Source organism: Gossypium hirsutum, chromosome A06 (genome assembly GCF_007990345.1).
Source record: "Gossypium hirsutum isolate 1008001.06 chromosome A06, Gossypium_hirsutum_v2.1, whole genome shotgun sequence".
In the NCBI taxonomy this organism is placed as follows: Eukaryota; Viridiplantae; Streptophyta; class Magnoliopsida; order Malvales; family Malvaceae; genus Gossypium; species Gossypium hirsutum.
In genome coordinates, this window is record NC_053429.1 from 17,402,436 (window position 1) to 17,425,087 (window position 22,652).

A 22,652-nucleotide genomic window follows, 5' to 3' on the forward strand; every position below is an offset into this window, starting at 1 on the left:
GGTTGGATATGCAACAATACTTCAAGATGACAGGGTCATGTGGTTAAATGCTTCACAGGTTCGACAACGGTCTTGCTTGATCCATGGATGGTTGAAGGCTTTTTTGTGGATATAAGTGTTGAACCCAACTGTTTATTGCTGGTGAGTGCACTGTTGGGTAATTGTACTTCTATATCTGAATTTGTGATGCTGATATCTTGTTCGGTGTTAATTTTTTTTGGACACATATTTTTTTGTTGTACACGTAGAGATGTTAAACATTTGTCTCGCTTGCTTAGGTGGTTTTATTACAGGCAAACCACAATGAGTGAGACATTTCTTCTATTAATATCATTTTTATTTTGTAATGGTAAAATGCGGAATCGAATGTATAAAGTAATCATATTAGTATGGATTAGTTTTATTTTCTCCATCATAATTTGTTTTGTCTTGATTTTGGTTCTGTTATTTTTATAAAATCTCTTTTGTTTGTTTAATAAGAAAACGAGTGCTAATTAAATAGTCACGGAAATTTATTTTTAATTGTGCTAAATTTATATTAAAAATTATTTGATAGACTAGTAATAAATAATATAATTATGTTGTTTAAGTAAATTAAATACTGAATTTTAAAAGATTGTTTATTTTTTAATTTTAATTTTATTAATATAATATTTGATATTTTTTTAGATAGTTTTGGATGAAAGATAAACATGATAATTTGAATATATTTCTTTAAAAATATTTTATTTTAAAGTTTAATAAAATAAAATAAATAATTTTTTTTACATTAATAACAACCTAACTATTTATCTTATTCAAATTTTTATTAAATAAAAAATTAAAATAATTATCATACTAAATTACTTTATTTAAATCATATTATTTTGATTTTTAAATAAAATAAATTGAAGTTTGACAAAAAGGCACCAATCGGGTCAGGCCAAGAATACGTAAGCTGTCATGTTGGCACTTGTCCGTAGTTCTAAAATGGGAAAATCCCAAATAATTTGTAGTACTGCTACTCTTCAGTCTCCAGCTTAGTTGCTTGAAAATGGCGAAACCATCGAGAGAAGCCATTTCCATGGCTTCAACCTCGCCGTCGTCTCTCTCTCCTCCGACGGTACCCATGGAGCTCCACGTATCCAACCGTCAAAAGCTCCTCAAATCCCTTCGCCAACACCTCTCCAACTCCTCTCGCCCCCATCATGGCTTCGTTCTCCTCCAGGTACTCTTATTTAAGTAATATTTCAATAACTTCCATCCACAAACGCCTTCATCGAAGTTAATTTTTATTGGATTAATCGATCAAACAGGGTGGCGAAGAGCAAACGCGCTATTGCACCGATCACATCGAGCTCTTCAGGTACCTCGATTTTGCCTTTCTCTTTTAAACTTCCAATTACATTACAAATACAATTCAGTTCAATTTGAATAAAATAATTGACATTAATGACAATTGATCGGTTTTCAGGCAAGAGAGTTACTTCGCTTACCTGTTTGGTGTGAGGGAGCCTGGTTTCTATGGTGCTATTGTAAGTTCTTTGTATGACCTTCTTTTTTTAAATTTCAAATTTTTTAACTTCAGAATCCTTTCTTAACTGGTAGAGTTTAAAGAATTTATAAACTGTTGAAGACTTGAAGTTGATAAATTCTCCTTTTTTACCCATTAAAGGACATTGCAACTGGGAAATCCATTCTTTTTGCGCCTAGGTTACCAGCTGATTATGCTGTTTGGTTGGGGGAAATAAAGCCAGTTTCCTACTTTCAGGTGACTATTGTATCTATGTTCTCTGTTTTGTTATGCCAGCGATTGTGTTTGTTTAGTATATTTTATGTTTACATTCCTGTTGGCAGGAAAGGTATATGGTTAGCATGGTCTACTACACTGATGAGATTGTTCAACTCTTGGTTGACCAATACAAGGGATCTGGAAAACCTTTATTGTTCCTCCTACGTGGGCTTAAAACTGATAGCAATAATTTCTCAAAACCTGCCGAGTTTGAGGTTTTGCATTATGTCCTCTATTCTACTTTCATTTGCCTTTTTCCTGTTACTTTTAGAACAGTGTGATATTATATCTCGAGTTCTAGTGTACTTTTCTTATGCCAGAGTTACTGAATTAATGCATACCTTTGACTCAAAGTTATGATGTTATGTAAATGCATCATTTTGTTTGTTATAGGGTTATGTAGTTTTTTCTCCTTATCTTGATTTTAGGGAATAGAAAAATTTGAGAGAGATTTGACAACTCTGCATCCTGTATTGACCGAGTGCCGAGTTTGCAAGTCAGATTTGGAGCTTGCTCTTATCCAATTTGCAAACAATATAAGTTCTGAAGCTCATGTTGAGGTAATCACTTTATTTCATAGCTTGGACAACAACTGTATTTTTTTTTTTTGCATATTTAAGTAAATGATTATCAGATATAATCTGTCATTCTTCATGATATAGCATTTAGTTTATAGCCAGTTACTTGGTTCTTCTTCTTTCCTTTCTTCATTGTTTACTTTGCCTGCATCATTAATTTCTTTGCAGATTCGTTTTTCTTAGTGTAATGTTGAGAATGATAATTTAACATGTACTTGCTTTTCTATTTAACTAGGTTATGAGAAAAACTAAAGCAGGTATGAAAGAATATCAGTTGGAAAGCATGTTTCTTCATCATACCTACATATATGGTGGCTGTAGGCACTGTTCATATACGTGTATTTGTGCTACTGGTGAAAGCAGGTTAGGATTATCTCAGGTCCTGATTGTTTCTTGTTTAGTACGTTCCATGCAGTAATAACTGCACATTAATAATGTTCCATGCCTATTTTCTGAGCATTTACCTTTTAAGTAAAGCATCAATAGAATAAAACCCAGGATGGCTACAGTTGTTATAAATTCCACTACAATGCCTCTTTATTATGAAAAATTTTCAATGTCAACAGCTGGTACTTTGCTTTTCATTCTGTATAATTTGTGAATTCTGCTATTCTTTTGGAACGTTTTACTTGTTCTATGATTAATATTTGCATATGAGATGTTGATATTGGATCAAAATAATAATCCTTATGTTTCTATGGTGCAGTGCTGTTCTACATTATGGACATGCTGCAGCTCCTAATGACAGGGTATAATTTTCAATATTTGTCCTATAATGTTTGAAATATATGATAGTTTCATCTGCACCAAAAACACAATCCCATTGAGTTGTTAATGATGTGAATAGCAATAAGAGTTTCAAATTGATCCATTTAAATTAATCTGATAAAATGGAAGTAGTTCGTAAGGTTTCAACATTGTATATGTCTTTCCTGCAGATCTTAGAAGATGGAGATATGGCCTTGCTTGACATGGGAGCTGAGTACAGTTTCTATGGATCTGATATTACATGCACATTCCCTGTGAGTATGTCTATTTATGTTGCAATCAATGTCTTTTCTTATGTGCTCAATGCTAGATATGGGCTGCTCACTTTTCAATCGAAGCATTTAATGCAGCTGCACAAAAGAAACTCAATATTCTGACATGTTTGACTCCTTTCCTAGTTCTCTCAGTTCTCTGGTCTAATTTTTCAAAGCCATTGAGATTGGTTCCCCCCAAAAAATAGCATTTACCGTTGGCATTTGTCCTAAGATTTGAAGCAGAAATTGTAGGGTTTTGCATGTCCAAATCTTGTGTCACTTGTATGGGTTTACGAATAAGTATCTTTGTGACCTTTGGGGCTGAGTCTTTCCTTAGCAGCAGACTATTGGGATAACTAATATTTCTAAACCTTGTAGAGAATACTTATATATCTTCAGAAAATAAAAAAATCTACCACACTACAAGGACTCTGAGTAAGAGGCTTGTTTGTTCTCTAGTATATGGTGATATAAGTTTCCTCTCTAAAGTAAATCCTACTATGTATGCAGGTGAATGGGAAGTTTACAAGTGACCAGAGCCTTATATATAACGTAAGTATTTATTCTTTGATCAATGAGTGATGGGTATATCAAGTTTCCTCCTATAAGAATCAATATTGAGTTGACTATTGAATAAAAAAAAGAAAAGAAAAAATAATCCTTTCAATTAAGTTGTCATTATTTTATCTTCCTTTTCGTACATGCTATGTTCTGCAGGCTGTCCTTGATGCTCACAATGCTGTTATAGCTGCAATGAAGCCTGGTGTGAGCTGGGTGGATATGCTCAAGTAAGGGAAAAGAAAAGTAATACTTATGAGATTATTTTTCTTATAATATTTTTCTTTTATCTTTAATATGTATTTTCTTGTTTCCTTTTTCTCTGTTGCAGATTAGCCGAGAAAATCATTCTAGAGTCGCTGGAAAAGGGCAACATCCTTGTTGGGTAAATTCTATCTTCTTAATGATGTACTTGTTTCTTTGATTCACTTCTTGTTAGTACCATTAGAAGTAAATCTTTTTAGTAGCTGGCTTCATTTTTTTTTTATTGTAGAAACCTTGATGATATGATGGTTGAACGAGTGGGTGCTGTTTTTATGCCTCATGGTCTTGGCCATTTATTGGGTATTGATTCTCATGATCCTGGTGGTTATCCAAAGGTCTTTGTAACTATTTTATCTGCTTATAGATTTTTTTCTCTATGTTAGTCTTACTTCACTCAGTTTGTTGGTAGCTACAAATTTCAATTTTTCATTTCACTTATGGGTTTGGAAGGGTTAAACTCTTGCAGGGCATAGAAAGACCAAAAGAACCTGGTTTGAAGTCTTTGCGTACTGCTAGACAACTCCTGGAGGGAATGGTAAGTGTTATTTCTTTCCCTTTTTTTTTCTTGTCAGAGGAGGGTTCTAATATGTTGTACAATACACTGGTTAAACATTTCATTATTTTTGTAGTCAAATGAAATCAGAATGTTGTCAGAATGTTGATCAAGTATGTTTTAAGTTTATATTTGTTTCATTTGCAAAACCATCACTTATGTTTAAATTTGAAAACTATGTTTGTATGATATGTTTTATTCAAATTACAACATAAACCATTTTTGTAAAATTAATGGCTGCCTCCTTCCAAGGACTACAATTCAAGGTCCTAATACCAATTGTTCTTGTTGATTATTGTTTCTCTGCTCATAGTTAAGCTTAGTCAGCTGAACCTCTTGATGTGCTTTGGTATAACATAACGTATGACATATCAACTATTTTTCTTAAGAAACCTGTGGTAACATCCCTTTAATTTTCAATTAGTTATTCCTAGTTTAAGTCTATGACATCATGGTAGTGCATGAAGCCCTTAAATTGTTTTAAAAAGGAATCAGTTTGCATTAATTATATCACTATGAAGGTGCAAATAAGTGATCTTCTGTTCTTTCTTATAAAAGTTCTACACATGGAATTCAAGTAGTGCTTTAGAGATGTATTACAGCTTGCGTCTTCTTGTTGTAGGTGATAACAGTGGAGCCTGGATGCTATTTCATTGATGCATTGTTGGTTCCAGCTATGGAAAGCGCAAACACTTCAAAGTTCTTCAATTGTGAAATAGTGGACAAATTTAAAAATTTTGGTGGAGTTCGAATAGAAAGTGATGTGGTATATATTCACTTAATCTTACAGTTATTGAAGTCCAAAATTTCCTGCCTTAATTATATTACATATATAAGTAGTCGGTCTGTGTGTCAATCATAGTTTAAAAATAAATCAATTCTATCACTTATTAACGTCTACGTGCATGTAGAAATAGGTATTACATTTCCCTATGCTGTTAATAAAATGGGTCACAGCGACAAAACTAGGTATTGGCTATAAAAGAACTGAAGAGTAGTTTTGGTTGAGAATCTTCAGTGTTCTAAGTTCTAACAAGTCAGTTTATGAATTTGCTTCTTGGTGTTCGAGTGTCTAGGAGTATGGATAAAGTACTGCAAGATCTGTGGGATGCTAACTCTTGCTGAATACGTGCAATACTTATAAAACCCATGAATACTTTACAGCTAGCTCATGTGCAAAGAATTTAGTCATAGGGACTTTCGTGTATTGTGCTACATTTGTGTAAAATACATTTAGGATAGGCTCTGCGTTTTTATCTGTTTGTGTCATTGTTCTTAATCATACAGTTCCTTTCTTCGATTGTAGCTTGTAACGGCCAACGGTAGCAAGAACATGACAAAAGTTCCTCGAGAAACATGGGAGATTCAAGCTGTCATGGCAGGGGGACCATGGCCACTCAACAGGGCCTCTGGTTAATCCCAAAGTGATGGGGAAGCTTTAGTCAAGTTTTTTCAACATTGTTATGTACCTGAGAATGTGGGGACCGGAAGATCTCACCCTATCAGCCAATAAAAGTTGACTTGTTTGTATTATTGATATTTATATCTTATCAATCTTACCAAATTAAATAATTAAACATTTGTTTATGCACTGGATGTTTTAGTGTCATATGCATAATATATGGATAGTCTAACTGGAATAATACACCCAAATAAAAAATAAAAAAAATCAATGGCTTTATCTGAGATCAGTCCCTGGTAAAACGACGTCATTTGAAATATTGCACATTTATTTTAGAATATTTTCTTTTGAAAAAACTTTCGACATTCGTCCCTCTAAAAATCGACCGGGACGTGACAGTACACCAACCAATATTTAAACGCAAGCAAATTGCAATATAGCTCGCAATTGGACCTAACCTTTCTCACCAATACAAAGCGAAAAAGCCCTAACAAAAACCCTAACCTTCGCCCACTTTCCTCCGCTAAACCCTAATCACTGTCATTAAGAAAATGGGTCGCCGCAAAGGAAGCAACACGGCCCAAACCTCGACGAACTCTTCGAACCAATTCGAAGGAACGAAGATTCGCTTCCAAGACGCCGACGACGATGGAGTCGCTACTGACAATTCCAATCTTGACGAATCAATCCTTGCCGTTGATAAAGCTACTGAAGATGTTTCCATGGGAGAACCTGACGTCTCCTTTGTAGATAGCGATGCCGGTGATGATAAAACCAGTGCTGATTATTACTTCGATTCTTACTCTCACTTTGGTATTTTTTCTTATTCCTCTTATTTTGTAGCTTTGATTTTTTATTGTTATTTTTCTTGTCGATTAGAAAACTGGGGGAAACTTTGAGATTTTTTAGTGTTGGCTTTAACTTTGCTTATGAGGAAGCTTTGAATGAGGGACGAAACTTTCAATCTTTGCAAAATTTAGAGCTCTTTCAGTTCTATAGTTTGCTTATGTCTAATTTAATGAAGCTCTAGCAATTTCTGGTTATATCTTATACGTTTAATAAATGGCAATTTAGCAGTATACATTTGGCGCTGCATTTGGTTGACTAATATTTGTCCTTTAAATAGTATCATTTATGTGCAGATAGCACATTCTTTTGAAGCTTATTTTGAATTTTCTTTTTTGGTATGCAGGAATTCACGAAGTAAGTGTGCTGGACTTGGACTATTGAATGCAGGGCATTTTCCTGTTTGGATATTTTTGAGTTCTTTATAGAATAGTTTTGCTTTGGTACCATTACTTTCTGAATATTGGTTACTGAATATTTGTGAATGAAGGCTCAGCTGTAATCGTTCAATTTATTTAAGCTGACCCACGACTTAATGTGTTGTGCTTGCTTTCCGGAAACAATTATCATTTTCACTTAAGCATGTTGGTTGTAGTGGAAAAGCTTCGGAGAATTGAATAATTTTTTACTTAAACTTGTTTCTATGCTAACCTGCTAGTCACTGCATTTCAGGAAATGCTCAAGGATGTAGTGCGAACTAAGACATATCAAAACGTTATTTATCAGAATAAGTTTCTATTCCAGAACAAAGTAGTTCTTGATGTGGGAGCTGGAACTGGAATCTTGTCCTTGTTTTGTGCGAAGGCAGGGGCTGCACATGTTTATGCAGTATGTGGTCCTGTTCCTTTTTGCTTTTTATTTCTGTTTTATCTGTTGGTTATATTTCTCTGACCAGTATATTTATTTCATTCTTAGTGCCCATCCCAAGTTTGCTTAATGTGGTTAATATTTTCCCATTCCTAGGTCGAGTGCTCTCACATGGCTGATATGGCTAAACAAATTGTTGAAACAAATGGATTGTCTGATGGTGGGGTTTACTAAAGTTTGTTGTGTCTTATTGTATTGATTCTCTATTTCATTCGATAGTTTACACTAGAATTATTTTTTGTTACAGTGATTACAGTTTTGAAGGGAAAAATTGAAGAAATTGAGCTTCCTGTTGCCAAAGTAGACATCATTATATCAGAGTGGATGGGTTACTTTTTGTTGTTTGAGAATATGTTGAATACAGTGTTATATGCGCGTGATAAATGGCTGGTAAGTTGCTTCTACTGATACTTCCAACGTCTTCTGGTTGATATATTTTCATGGTTGCTCGTATAGGAATATGCTTGTGTGTATATATTATGTACTCAGAAGTTCCTTCATGATTCATTATGTGTATGCTGTGTTAAACTGATATTCAACCTGGGATACACGCTTTGCATATACAGGTCGGTAAGTCAGCATAATGTGTTAGGTTTGCTTTGGGTTAGGTTGGGTTGTTGTCAACTGACTGTGAAAGCAGGTTGCCTTCTATCGGTTGTTTCCTACGATATTTATATCCAGTGCACTCTCATGCTACTGATCTGAAAATTTACTATAACAAACAGTGATGTTGCATGGTCATGTTATCGACATTTCCTATATTCCACTTGGCCTTTTTTTTACTTCTCTCTGTGGATTACAATATGTAACATGATTGCTTACATCCTCTGCTGGATGGTATGATGTGCACAAGGTGGGCTGTAAGTGAGGTCTAAATATTAACTGTTTATGGTTGAGACTTTAACTACATCTTTGTTTAATCTTCTCTTTGAGCAATATTTTGCTTGTTCTTTTATGTGGCGGCTAAGTGGCCTTTTAAGTTTATTGTTTTGCTCTTGAATGCAAATTTTTGTTGGTTCCTTATATGCTGTATTTTTTCAATCAAATTTCTTATATGGTTGCCCGTGCCAGGTCAATGATGGTGTTGTGCTACCAGATAAGGCTTCTCTTTACTTGACAGCAATTGAGGATGCAGAGTACAAAGATGACAAGATCGAATGTGAGCGTAGTAGACTGATACTTTGATACTGTTCTTTGTATTTGAGTTCATCTGGAGTTACGGGCTTTCAATCAGTTTTTCTATTGTGGTTCTTTGCAATTAAGTTCTTGTATTCTTATATTTCACATCTTTTCTCCATTGCATCATCTTGCTACAGTTTGGAATAATGTTTACGGGTTTGACATGAGTTGCATCAAAAAGCAAGCTATGATGGAACCTCTTGTGGACACAGTTGACCAGAATCAAATTGTGACGAATAGCCACCTTCTCAAGGTGAGAATAAATAGCACAAGCGTAACTTATGTATATGTATATATCATTGTGTATCTATTTAAGCCATATGCTCGCTGAAAATTCTTGATTTATTGTCCTTGGGATTTATCTGCTATATTTATTTTGCTTTTCTTTATTCAGACAATGGATATATCCAAGATGGCTCCGGGTGATGCTTCTTTCACTGCATCTTTTAAGCTTGTTGCACAACGTGATGATTACATCCATGCTTTTGTTGCGTACTTTGATGTATCATTTACCAAGTGCCACAAATTGATGGGCTTCTCTACAGGTTTATCTCTTCTTTCTTCCTTGTTTCCTTGTTTCCATTTCACTCCAGCCAATAGATTACGAAATTTTATATATCCTATGTCCTTCCCATCGTATCTATGTTTAAAGCAGCAAGCTTTGTCTATAATTATTTTGCCCTAGCAATACAATAATGCATCTCTGCTCAAGTCTTATGCTTCATACAATTAATCCATGTTTCTGAGTTTTATAAAAAAAAGAAGAAAGAATTGATGTTTCTGACTTTTTCAAATAAAAAACAAAATATAGGGCCAAAATCGCGAGCTACACATTGGAAGCAAACGGTGTTGTACCTAGAGGATGTGCTAACCGTATGTGAAGGGGAGGCAATAGTTGGTAGCATGACTGTTGCACCAAACAAGAAGAATCCCCGAGATGTTGATATAATGGTAAAATATTCATTGAGTGGTCGACGTTGTGTGGTTTCAAGAGTTCAATTCTACAAGATGCGCTGATGTTTCTCACAACTATTTTTATCAACCACCAGCATAAATTTATGGCCTAGGCTAAAGCGTGAAGATGCTGCTCCTATTTTAATGCATTTGTATTCCAACATTCCTCAACTGCTTGAGAATATTGGTTCTTTCATATGGAATGTAACATTTGTTGCCCTTTAATTTTGATTGATTCTTTACCATGTTTGCATGAGTAAATTAGGATTATAAGTTTTTGTCTCGTGTTTTTAGATTTTTAACTTGGAAGTTCTGAAACCTCAATATTGCCGTTTTTTGTTTGAATCATCTTCCGATTGAGAAATGAAGATGGTGGTTATGATGACTCTTATAGATCCAGGCCGATCTACAATAGAAAGTGTGAGGCAAGTGGACAAAATAGATGTATCAACAGATTGTGTATCGACTGACCCACCCAAACTCAAATAGTAGTGGGCTTCCCGCGTAATCGAACATCATTTTTTATATTTGATTGAGTTACTTGAGTTTGATTAGATTTGTCTATCAATTTTCATGCTCGAGTTTAAATAAGTTTTTTTTTAAAGTGGTTTAAATGTAATACTAATTTTATGAAATAACAACATATAAAAATGGAAAGTTTGATTTGGCTTATGACTAGTTCTAATTGAGTATTACGGTGCTCAAATTTGACTCAATTGATAGCTTGAGTTTAACTTGATAATGATTGAATTTAATTCATGTTTTTTAGTCAAACTTAAATGAATTGAGAAAAATAAAAAATCAAACTAGTAGTATTTAGATAGTTTCAGTTCATAAGTTAAAAAAATCACATTAATTGAATCAAATCAAATTGAATTTTATTTTTATTTAATGTATAATTGTTTTTAATTTTCTATGATGTAAAAATAAATATTTTATATTTAAGACTTAAAATGTTTGTATAAAAAATTATTATAAAAAACACTATATACTATATGGAGTATTGGTAATTTTTTATTTACTTGAAAAATTAATTTATTTTAAAATATTTAATGAATTCTTTTTGGAACTTGATCAAATAAACTATCCAAAAGTTATACAAATTAATTTTATCCGAAGTTTAAATAATCCAAAAAATAAAGTTCAATCAAACCTAATCAACAATCTAAACTTGTTGAGGGAGATCGGCTCCTCTAGAAGAATTCTTTGAAGTGTTGTCCTTGAGTATGTTGATCTGGTCCCTCAACGATGGAAGGAATTGTCCCCCTCGAGAGGATCTTGTCTCCCACTTCGTGAAAAGCTGTGTACGGTTCATAGAGGGGAGTGCCTCAACTGTACATGGATGTACAACCACCACTAAGAGGCAACGTGAGCGTCTCACCTTTTGCTGGGATTCTAACCCTTAACCTATCGAATATAGTCAATTGTTGGGGTATATGGTACCACTTAGTCAAAGTGGTACCCCTTTTATTATTGGGGGGTCGGCTCCTCCGAAAGAAGTCTTCAAAGTGTCGTCCTCGGAGATGTCAACCTGGCCCCTTAACAATGGAAGATATTGTCCCTTGGAGGAGAGTTTTGTCTCCCATTTCACGGGGAACCGTGCACGATTCACGGAGGGGAATGCGTCAACCGTACATGTACATATGACTACCCACCAAGAGGCAACGTGAGCAGCTTACCCTTTGTGGGATCCAAACCCTTGGCCTATTAAATATAGGTAAAATGTTGGGGTATATAGTACCACTTTGGCTCGGGGGACAATACCTTCTGTTGTTGAGGGACCGGATCAGCATCCCCAAGGATATAACACTTCGAAGATTTCTCCCAAAAGAATCGATTCCCCCTCAACAAAACTTATCAACAAAGGGTATACAATTTCTATGGCCCTAGTTTCTATAATTATTAAATTTAAGCTTATATTATATATAATAAATTTAAATTTTATAAAGCCAACTTTCATTATATATATAAACCCAAAAAGAACTCGTAAATTAGAATGCATAAAAAAATAAAATTAAGGGTCTATTTGTTTCGTTGAAAATGGCTTACCTCCCTAAAAAAGTGAATATTTTCTGGTGTTTAGATAAATTTGTATAAAATAATTTTTGTTGTTTGACAGATTTTTAAAAAATATTTTATAAAAGTTGTTTTCAATAAAACAAACATACATTTGATGCTTTCTTATCTTTTCATTATTTAATTGAGTTTATTTTATATCTATAAATTTATATTTTACATTGTTTTTGCATATATTAAAAATATTGTTAAATTAAGATTCATTACAATGTCATTTTTTAGTTACATGATGAGTATTTATTATTTAAAGATCTGACATCAATAAAATTGACAAAAAAAAATAATGTCAATAATTGGACTTAATTTTTAAATCTGAAAAGTAGAGGGACTAAATTCTTGAAAATAAAATTACAAAGACTAAAATTGCAAATTTGTAAAGAGTAGATAGGCTTATGACATATTTTAACATTTATACTACAAAACATTTACTATTAAAATATTAATATTTAATATGTTCAATAATATGTGAAGAATATTATTTAAAATTATTATTTTTAAAATTTATTATTAAAATAAAATTGAAATATTAAATAATTTATTAAAATAATAAATTATATTAATAAATTATTAAATGAATAAATATAAATAATTAAATATTTATGTTTAATAATATTGAAAAATACAATTGTAATGACCCAAAAATTTACGGGCCAGAAAAGTGTATTGTCGGGTCTCTGTTTTAGTAAAACGGATTCATAAATATTTTTTGTCTGATAAATTAGGTTTTGGTTAGGAGAATTTGTTTAAATTAAGGTTAATTAGGTATAAGGATTAAATTGAATAAAGTGTGAAAGTTTAATTATAGATTAAAGAAAAATTAAAGGGGATAAATAGGAAATTATGCCTATTTCTAAAATTATATATTATATTATTATATAAAATAAACAAATAAAAGAAATGAAACAGAATAGAAATTGAAACGAAAAGAAAGAAGAAAAGAAGGAAAGAAAGGGAAAGAAAGGGAAAGAAAGAAAAAAAAAGGGAAAATTAGGGTTCTAAGGATTCAAATTCAAATTGGTAAGTCTATTTAATTCATTTTCTTGTAATTTTTGAGTTTTTATGATCTTAGAACAAAATACTACTAGGTATATGTTGAAAATTTGAAAGTTAGTAGATTTTTTGGATATAGTTTATGTTGAATTAATTGATGAATTAGGGATTGAGTTGATAGAAATTCAAATTAGAATTGGGAAAAGGATTAAATTGTAGAATAAGTTATAAGTTTTGTGTAATAGGGATTAAATTGTAAGAAATTTAAAATTAGGGCTTTGTGATGAAAATTTGAGGGTTAAGTTAAGTTATAAGTAGAAATTAAGTGAAAAAAAAGTATAAATTGTGATAGAAATTAAAAATAATTTTAGTTAGGGATTAAATTAAAATTAAGGTAAAAATTGAATAGAAAGTTTAAATATTTGATGTGAATTGATATTGAATTGATGATTGTAAATTATTTTAAATTTTCATAGCTAATATTGTGCCGGAGACATCGGCCAAGAAAGGAAAGGAAAAGATTGACGAGGAGTAAATCGAGAAATCATGGTTTGTATTACTATAATTCAGATTTAATTATTATTTATTTTTGAATTTTAATTAATGTGTGTGGTAAGTGAAATTGAGGTAAGAAATGATATTGAATTATGAATTATGTGAATATTTGAATGTATATTGATTGGAAATTGAAAGTGATTTGAATTGAATTAAATAAGTTATTGTGATATTGAATTGAAAATATGAGAACTTAAGATTGGTGTGAATTTGATTGAAATTGAATTGAGAAAGTGAATTGGAAACCCTATTAACTAGTCGGGCTAAGTCGGATATGGTTGGCATGCCATAGGATTGGAATTGTTCAAGGATATTTCGACCTCGAGTCTATGAGGCACTATATGTGTTGTAATATTGCTTCGGATAATTCTGATGAGGCACTATGTGTCATATTATTGCTTCGGATTAAATTCGATGAGGTAGTAGGTACTGATTCACTTGGCAAGGCCAATGAGGCACAAGGTGCCGTACTGGTGTGTTTGGTTGGATCCGTGTATCTGTCAAAGTCTGAGTCAAGTTAATAGGGGTAAATGAACGAATTGGAAATTAGAATTGGCATTGAATGAATTGATAAACCGAATGATTATGTATATGAAATGGATTGAGATATCAGAATGAGAAGTGAGAATGAAATGAATTGAAATTAATGAAATAGTATATGAGTTTAATTGAATACATCTTATGAAATGCTTATTGAAAGGTTAACTATGTAAATTGAATATGCATAATTTACTACATTATTTATAAATTTGAATTATAGTAATACCACTGAGTGTATATACTCAGCGTACAGTTTGTTTTCGTGGCGCAGGTTAGTTGAAGTCAAAAGTTCCGGTTCAGCATCCAAGCAAATCCCGAACTCAGCAAAGTGGTGATGTATATTCTCTTTTATAAAATGGCATGTACCTAGGTTGATTGTATAGGTCATTTTGTAATATGATTGTAAATGGTGTTATAAATTGACTTTGGAAGGTTATATACAATATAAATGAAATACTAAGATTATGAAATGGCATGTTTGGGTTATTTTAATATAGTATTTGAATTGGATTAAATAAAATCAATTGAATTGATTTGGATAATACATATGATAATGTTTATAAATAAACATTGATTAGGTACTTAGGTTGTGGTTTTTGACATAATTTAGGTGTATTTGAACTTATATTGGATTGGTTGAAAGATTCGTTTATGAGTTACTTGTGGTTTAAGAATTGCAGGGTTCGATTACTTGATGTAAAAGGCTCATTTTGAGTTCACACAGGCTGGCACACGGGCGTGTGAGCCTTGCACTTAGGAAAAATTTTGAAATTTCACAAAAAATTCTTTGAGCTTCCAATTAAGTCCCGATTTGTTTCTAATATATGTTTTGGACCTCGACAGCTTATTAAAGGGACGTTATAAATAAATTGTGATATTTATGTAGAATAATTATGTGATTGCTCATAATGTTCTAAACTTTCCGGTAATGCCTCGTAATCCTATTTCGGCGAAAGATAAGGGTTAGAGGGTGTTACAACAATATTTTAATATTTTTAAAAAGAAAAAAGAAAATTTATTAATAATAATATTAAGATTGATTTAAGTTAATTTTTATATGAAAATAAAATTACCTATAGAGAAGCTCTTTTCCAGAAAATAACTTACGCTCTTCAAAAGGATAAGTCATTTTACAGTAAAATGGCTTATTTTACGTTAATCTCTAAGTCATTTTTCATTGACCAAATTATTTTCTGTGAAACAAACATAGGAAAATATAAAAAATATTTTTCGTAAAACCTTTTTCATGTAAACAAACAAAGCCTAAATGAAAAACAAATAAATGTTGAAGTGGTAACAAACATTTCTAACTAATGTAGCTTTTTTTTTTCATTGGCATGTTATCTTTCAGTTAAAAGAAGAGGTGCAATGACTTTAGAAAATTAAATGTGCACCATTTTCTATCCAAAGAAAACACTAGTGCTATGAGAAAAGAATATTAAGTTCTTTTGAATCCAAAGGGAACTTTAAACTGCAAATCTTAATCAATGCAGAGTTCAATGCATAAAGTTGAAAATTATTAATAATCTTGTGTTATTTGAGAGTTAAGTACATCAGATTTCCTAAAACTATGATACTCATTTTAAATTAGTCCTTAAAATTTAAAATATTTTAATCACATCCTTAATCTATTGATGTTTGTTATTGCTTTTCTTTGGAAATTAAAGACAGATAATAGTCTCCCATACAATGATGAAATTGATAAGAGAGATGAGGGTTTTGATACAGGTGATCCTTTTCATGTTAAAAATGAGTCCTTGAATCACTTATTACTTATGGAAGTTTAATTTTGAGGTACATCATAAAACAAATTTCTTAACCATTCTGCTTCTTCTTTAGGTACAACGGCTAATGCAATAAATTCTACTGCCATGGTGGAATCAGTAATACATGTTTGTTTCTTGGAACCCCAAGAAATGACTCATCCACCAAGAATGAAGATCTATCCACTAGTAGATGCATGATCTTCCAAAGCTTGCCAATGCAAACAGCTTGGATTAATTGTGTACCTACTTAATTTCCCAACAGCATATGCAATATCTAGTTTTATACAAGTCATTATGTACATAAGACAACCAATTAGACTTACATATTTCAATTGATAAAGTTTCTATCATGGGTGACTCTATTTAATGGGCTTGTGTCCCATCCTTTTTGAGATCTTGTTGACTACATCTCTAGCAAGGGTTTTTGTCAAATGATTCACCAAATTTTTATTTGACCTCACATAATTAATAGTGATCACTTCATCAGAGATTAATTGTCAGACATAGATATGTCTTAACCCAATGTGTCTAGACTTTCCATTATATACTTAGCTATATGTCTTTGAAAGAGTAGCCTAAGAAACAGGTTAAATTGGCTAAGGCCATAGAGGGACATCAAAAAGAAAATTTCTTAACCATTCTGCTTCTTTAGATGCAACGATTAATGCAATAAATTCTACTGCCATGGTGGAATCAGTAATACATGTTTGTTTCTTGGAACCCCAAGAAATGACTAATCCACCAAGAATGAAGATCCATCCACTAGTTGATGCATGATCTTCCAAACTTGTAATCTAATTAGCATCCGAATACCCTTCTAAAACTGAAAGATATCCATTATTACACAATCCATAGTTAATAGGTTTCTTTAAGTACCTAAGTACTATATTCAAATGCAAACTACTTGGATTAATTGTGTACCTGCTTGATTTCCCAACACCATATGCAATATCTAGTTTTGTACAAGTTATTATGTAATAGCCCAATTTCGATGAAATCGGAACAGTTGTTTGGGACTACAAATCTGAGTCGAAAATAAAATATATTTTTATTTTGTTATATGATCCATAATATGATAGAAATGGCATGTGAAAATTTTGATAAGAAAATTTTATCGATTATGTGCTTAATTACGAGAAGGACCAAATCGTATAAAATACAAAAGTTAAATTCTAGTAGCTATAAGGATTAAATAGCTATGGAATTCAAAAATTGAGGTCCTTATATGGTAATTAGACCATTAAAGAAAGTTTGTAGATATTTTGGTGACTCATCCATGGAAATTTAGAAAAAGGGCAAGGACTAAATTGGAAAGTGAAATAATTTAATTAATTAAAAGATGTCAAATATAAATATCATCTTATTCTCTCATCTTCTTCCCCAAAAATACATAGGAACACCAGGAGAGAGAATAAACTTTCATGGCCAAATTGGGTAAGTTTTCTTGGCCCGTTTTTAGTAATTTTGATATTTTTGAAATCGAGATAGCTTAATCTATCTATTTGGGGAATCAATTTGAAAAGTTATCAAGGTATGAAATTTGGATCATGGATGAATATCCTAAAAATTAGAAATTTATGGTAGAAAATGAAAGGTTTTTGATAGATAAACAATTTTTACAAAGTGATTTTTGATGAAAACATGATTTTGGGGCTAAAATGTAAAGTTGTTAAATTTGATGAAAAATGCTAAATTTTTAAGAATACATGTGTTGTAAATTTTGTAATGGGATTTTCGTTAGACTTGAAATAGGGAGTAAATTGCACAAATTTTATTTTTCGAGCTTAGGGACGAAATGAGAATTTATGAAAAAGTTAGGGGCAAAGTGGTAATTTTTCCTAGGATGTAAATTAAGTCCACTTGAATTTTAAATGTGATAAATTGATGTTAAATTTACTCGTATAGATCTGGATAGACCAAATTTAGAGCTAGAACGAGGAAAAGAGGAAAATGTAGGATTAGTATATTTTACGTACAAGAACATTGTCGAGTTAAGTTCGTGTAACTATTGTGTTTAATTACATGCTTGCATTGATTGTGTTTATGTAAATTGTATAAATGTCATAAATATGTGAAATGATTACATATCCGATCAAGCTCGATAAATAAAAATTTTTAAATTAAATGATAATGCTCGATAGATGATAAAGGATAAACGATAAACGATGAAAATATTACTTATATACTTGAAATGAATATGAAATGTGTTTATTTGAATTATATGAATGTCAGGGATGTATGAAATAATCACATGCCCGATAATGCTTGAGAAAAATGTTTAAATCTCGGTTGAATAAAATGGAAAATCGATGGATATGTGATTTCCCGAAATGAATGAGGTCCTGATTTGTTGCTGACGAGATTTAGCTCGGACGAGTAATCCTATTAAACTCATTACAGAAAAGATTTAGTCTGGACGGGTAATCCTAATATAAGTCCTCTCAAGCATATGTTATAGTTTGGATTTAGCCCGGACGGGTAATCCAGATCAAGCTCCTTAGAGCATATGTCATAAAAAAGATTTAGCCTAAACTGGTAATCCTGTTGTATACATGTGTGGCTTGAGAGTGTACTCTCTGATATAGTACCTTATGGGTACCATTGGACATGATTTGGCGGATCTTGATTTGACCTTATGGGTACCATTGGACATGATTTGACGGGTCTTGATTTGTACACCTCGAGTGTATTACTTGCGTATCCATTGATATTTTGAATAAATTCAACGGGCGACAATTCTAGACATGAGAATATATGAATGATAAAATTAGTTATTACACGTATCCGTCCGAAATACAAGAAAATGATGATACATGACAAATGATATATGAAAACATGAGATAATGATATTTGTACATGGACTTTATTTGATGAATATATGTTCATTCTTGATTATGGACTTGTACACCTTGAGTGTACTAATCGTGACCTTAATATTTCGAGTAATATGAGTAAAGTTTTGATATGAAATGATCTGAACGTGAAATGAACTAGTATGAAATTATACTTGTAATAATGAGTTGAATTATGCATGTTGAACGAATACATGTTGTGGAAAGCATATGTGCTTGGAAACTTGATTGTTGTTGAGCCCATTTATGTTTTGACGTTATTATGGAATATACGACTAACAAGGGCAATGAGGATATGTGTAGGGCTAGGAATGGCATGTTTTGATGTACTTGTAATGTCATACTATGGTAGTTTCAAAATGTTAAGTAGTTGATCAAATTATGTCAACATGTGGACTAAACTAAGTAAGATTGTGAACATGTATGTATGTAATGATGTGCCATATGAATGGCAGAATTTCTTAAATTTGAATGCTTGAATTGGTTGGTTTATGGATGTGAGTTTAAATGTAGGCCATTGATGTGAATTTGGGTGAGAAATGAAGCTAGAAATAGCTTTATTTTATCCACATGGGCAAGCACACGGGTGTGTGTCTAGTCCGTGTGTGACACACGGTCAGATACATGGGCGTGTAGTTAGGCCGTGTGTCCCCTGCACCTTGAATTCGAGAAAACAGAATGCTCAACATTGAGCACACCGGTAGAGACATGGGCGTGTGTCTCAGCCATGTGTGCTACACAGGCATGTCTCTCAGCCGTGTGTGCTATACGGCCTAGAATACGGACGTGTATCTTGGCCGTATGAAACCTGCACCTAATTTTGAAAAGATTTAATTAACCATACGACCTAGCACATGGGCGCATGAAATATCCATGTGTATAAGTCAGAGATTTACACGGGGTAAGACACGACTTGAGGCACGGGCGTGTCCTAGGGTCACACGGGCGTGTCCCTTGAACCACACGGACGTGTGAGCCCTGTAACTTAGAAACTTTTTGAAATGTCACGAAAAATTCTTAGAGTTTATGATTAAGTCCCGACTTGATTCTAATGCTCGTTTTGGGCCTCGAGGGTCCATTTAAGGGATGATATGAATAATCACAGTTAATGAATAGAAATTTAAGTGAATTATCTGAAAAATATTCTAGAAGTTTCGGTAATGCTCCTAATCCTGTTTCGGTGACAGATACGGGTTAAGAGGTGTTACACATTATGTACATAAGACAACCAATTAGACTTGCATATTTCAATTGATCAAGTTTCTATCATGGGTGACTCTAATTAATGGGCTTGTGTCCCATCCTTTTTGAGCTCTTGTTTACTACATTTCTAGCAAGGCTTTTTGTCAAATGATCTGCCAAATTTTCAATTGACCTCACATAATTAATAGTGATCACTTCATCAAAGATTAATTGTCAGACATAGATATGTCTTAACCCAATGTGTCTAGACTTTCCATTATATACTTAGCTATATGTCTTTGCTAGAATAACCTCACTATCACAAGGAATAGAAATAGGTGAAATTGGCTAAGGCCATAGAGGTACATCATAAAACAAATTTCTTAATCATTCCACTTCTTTAGATGCAATGACTAATGCAATAAATTCTACTGCCATGGTGGAATTAATAATATATGTTTGTTTCTTGGAACCCCAAGAAATGACTCAACCACCAAGAATGAAGATCCATCCATTAGTAGATGCATGATCTTCCAAACTTGTAATCCAACTAGCATCCAAATACCCTTCTAAAACTGAAAGATATCCATTATAACACAATCCATAGTTAATAGGTTTCTTTAAGTACCTAAGTACTATATTCAAAGCTTGCTAATGCAAGCTACTTGGATTAGTTGTGTACCTACTTAATTTCCTAACAGCATATGCAATATCTAGTTTTATACAAGTCATTATGTACATAAGACAACCAATTAGACTTGCATATTTCAATTGATCAAGTATTCTACCAGCATTAGATACTAGTTTTATTTGAGGATCCATGGGTGTAGATGCTGGTATACAATTGAAAAGATCAACCTTTTTAAGTACCTTTTCAATGTAATGTGATTGTGGTAAAGTTATAGTTCTTTCCTCTCGGGTTATTTTAATCCTATGAATAATATCTACTGCACCTATATCCTTCATAACAAAGTTGTTTGACAGGAATTTCTTTGTGTTTTCTTTTTGTTCCAAATCTTGCCAAATATGAGCATGTCATCTATATATAAGTAAATTATGACACATTTTTCATTTTCAAATTTGCTATATATGCACTTATCAAATTCATTTATTTTATAACCATTAGCTAAAACAACCTTGTCAAACTTTTGGTGCCATTGTCTTGGTGCTTGCTAAGCCCATATAGAGATTTAACAAACTTACATATCTTATGCTCTTGTCTGGAAACAACAAATCCTTCCGGTTATTCCATGTACACTTTCTCTTCCAATTTATCATTTAAAAATGCAGTTCTAACAACCATTTGGTGAACAACCAAATTATACATTAAGGTAAATGATATTAAGAGTCTAATCATAACAATTCTTGCTATTAGAGAATAGGTATCAAAGTAATCAATACCTTATTTTTGTGTAAAACCTTTCGCTACCAACATTGCATTAAATTTATCAATGTTTCCATCGACCTTTATTTTCTTTTTGAAGATCCATTTACAACCTATTAGTTTAGAACCCTATGGAAGATCAACTACGATCCAAGTTTGATTTCCTATTATTTAATCCATCTCATCATTTATTACTTCTTTCCAAAAAGTAGAGTATTGAGATTTTATTGTCTCTTCAAATGTAATAGGATCAAATTCCATATTATAATAATAAGGTATATTATTACATATACTTTCATATTTTCCTTCTACAAAGAACATAATGAAATCTGGTCCAAAATCTTTGACCTTTTTAATTCTTGACAAGATTCATCATTATTATCAACTTGTTCCAATGGAATCTCATTCTCATTTGAAGAATGAATCAATTGTTGTGACCGTAATTGTTTTGAAATATAATTAAATCTGTTTTCATCAAAACTAGCATCTCTTGATTCAATAATAGTATTAATTGAAATTGAATCATTTGGTTCAATTACCATAAACCTTTATGCCTTGCTATTATGTGCATATAATATAAATATGCATTCAATTCCTCTTTCACCTAACTTTTTAAGTTTAGGTGTTGGAACTTTGACAATAACTTTATAACCCCAAACCTTTATAATTAAGGTTTGGTTTCCTTTTATTTCCTTGTTCATAGAGGGTTATTTTAGTTTCATTATTAATAACTCTATTCAATATATGACAAGCTGCTAAAACAGTTTCTCCTAAAAACCTTATCCAAGACCTGAATATGATAACATTGAATTTACCATTTTTGTCAAGACTCTATTTTTCCTTTCATCTACAACATTTTGTTGTCGTGTGTAAGGGGCTAAAACTTGATGGATAACCCCAGTGGATTCAAAATAACTTGGATTATAGTATTCTCCACCTCTATAAGATCTTAAACACTTTATAAATGATTCACTGAAGTTCAACTTTAGACTTATAAACTTTAAATTTATCAATTGCTTCATCTTTTGAATGCAATAAAAATACATAGTAATATCTAGAACAATCATCAATAAAAGAAACAAAATATTTCTTTCCACCTAATGTAGGAGTATTATGCATGTTACATAAATTATTATGTATCAAATCAAGCAACTTTGTTTTACTTTTAACATTAGGGATAGAGTTTCTTGTAATTTTAGTAAACATACATGTATTGCATTTTTTAATGTTATTATTAAAAACATGAATTAAATCTAACTTATGCATGTCATTCAATTTTCTATAATTTTTATTCTATAATGCCATAAACAAGA

General features: G+C 32.1%; 2 protein-coding genes across 2 annotated transcripts; both read left to right on the forward strand.

The window, feature by feature from the left end:
- Window positions 1-959: 959 nt before the first annotated feature.
- On the forward strand, window positions 960-6,333 carry LOC107962758 (xaa-Pro dipeptidase). The gene is made up of 16 exons (XM_016899257.2): window positions 960-1,207; window positions 1,296-1,345; window positions 1,454-1,514; window positions 1,655-1,750; window positions 1,837-1,986; window positions 2,200-2,331; window positions 2,585-2,712; window positions 3,056-3,098; window positions 3,288-3,371; window positions 3,882-3,923; window positions 4,089-4,159; window positions 4,261-4,314; window positions 4,423-4,528; window positions 4,660-4,728; window positions 5,369-5,512; window positions 6,053-6,333. The coding sequence occupies exons 1-16, from the start codon at window positions 1,034-1,036 to the stop codon at window positions 6,161-6,163; spliced, it is 1,515 nt and encodes a 504-aa protein (XP_016754746.1). The 5' UTR covers window positions 960-1,033; the 3' UTR covers window positions 6,164-6,333.
- A 74-nt stretch (window positions 6,334-6,407) lies between these two features.
- Window positions 6,408-10,219, forward strand: LOC107962759 (probable protein arginine N-methyltransferase 1.2). The gene is made up of 9 exons (XM_016899258.2): window positions 6,408-6,961; window positions 7,341-7,351; window positions 7,667-7,822; window positions 7,958-8,021; window positions 8,109-8,251; window positions 8,933-9,020; window positions 9,178-9,293; window positions 9,435-9,585; window positions 9,852-10,219. Exons 1-9 carry the CDS (start codon window positions 6,700-6,702, stop codon window positions 10,055-10,057), a joined length of 1,197 nt encoding a protein of 398 aa, XP_016754747.1. The 5' UTR covers window positions 6,408-6,699; the 3' UTR covers window positions 10,058-10,219.
- The last annotated feature ends 12,433 nt before the right edge of the window (window positions 10,220-22,652 follow it).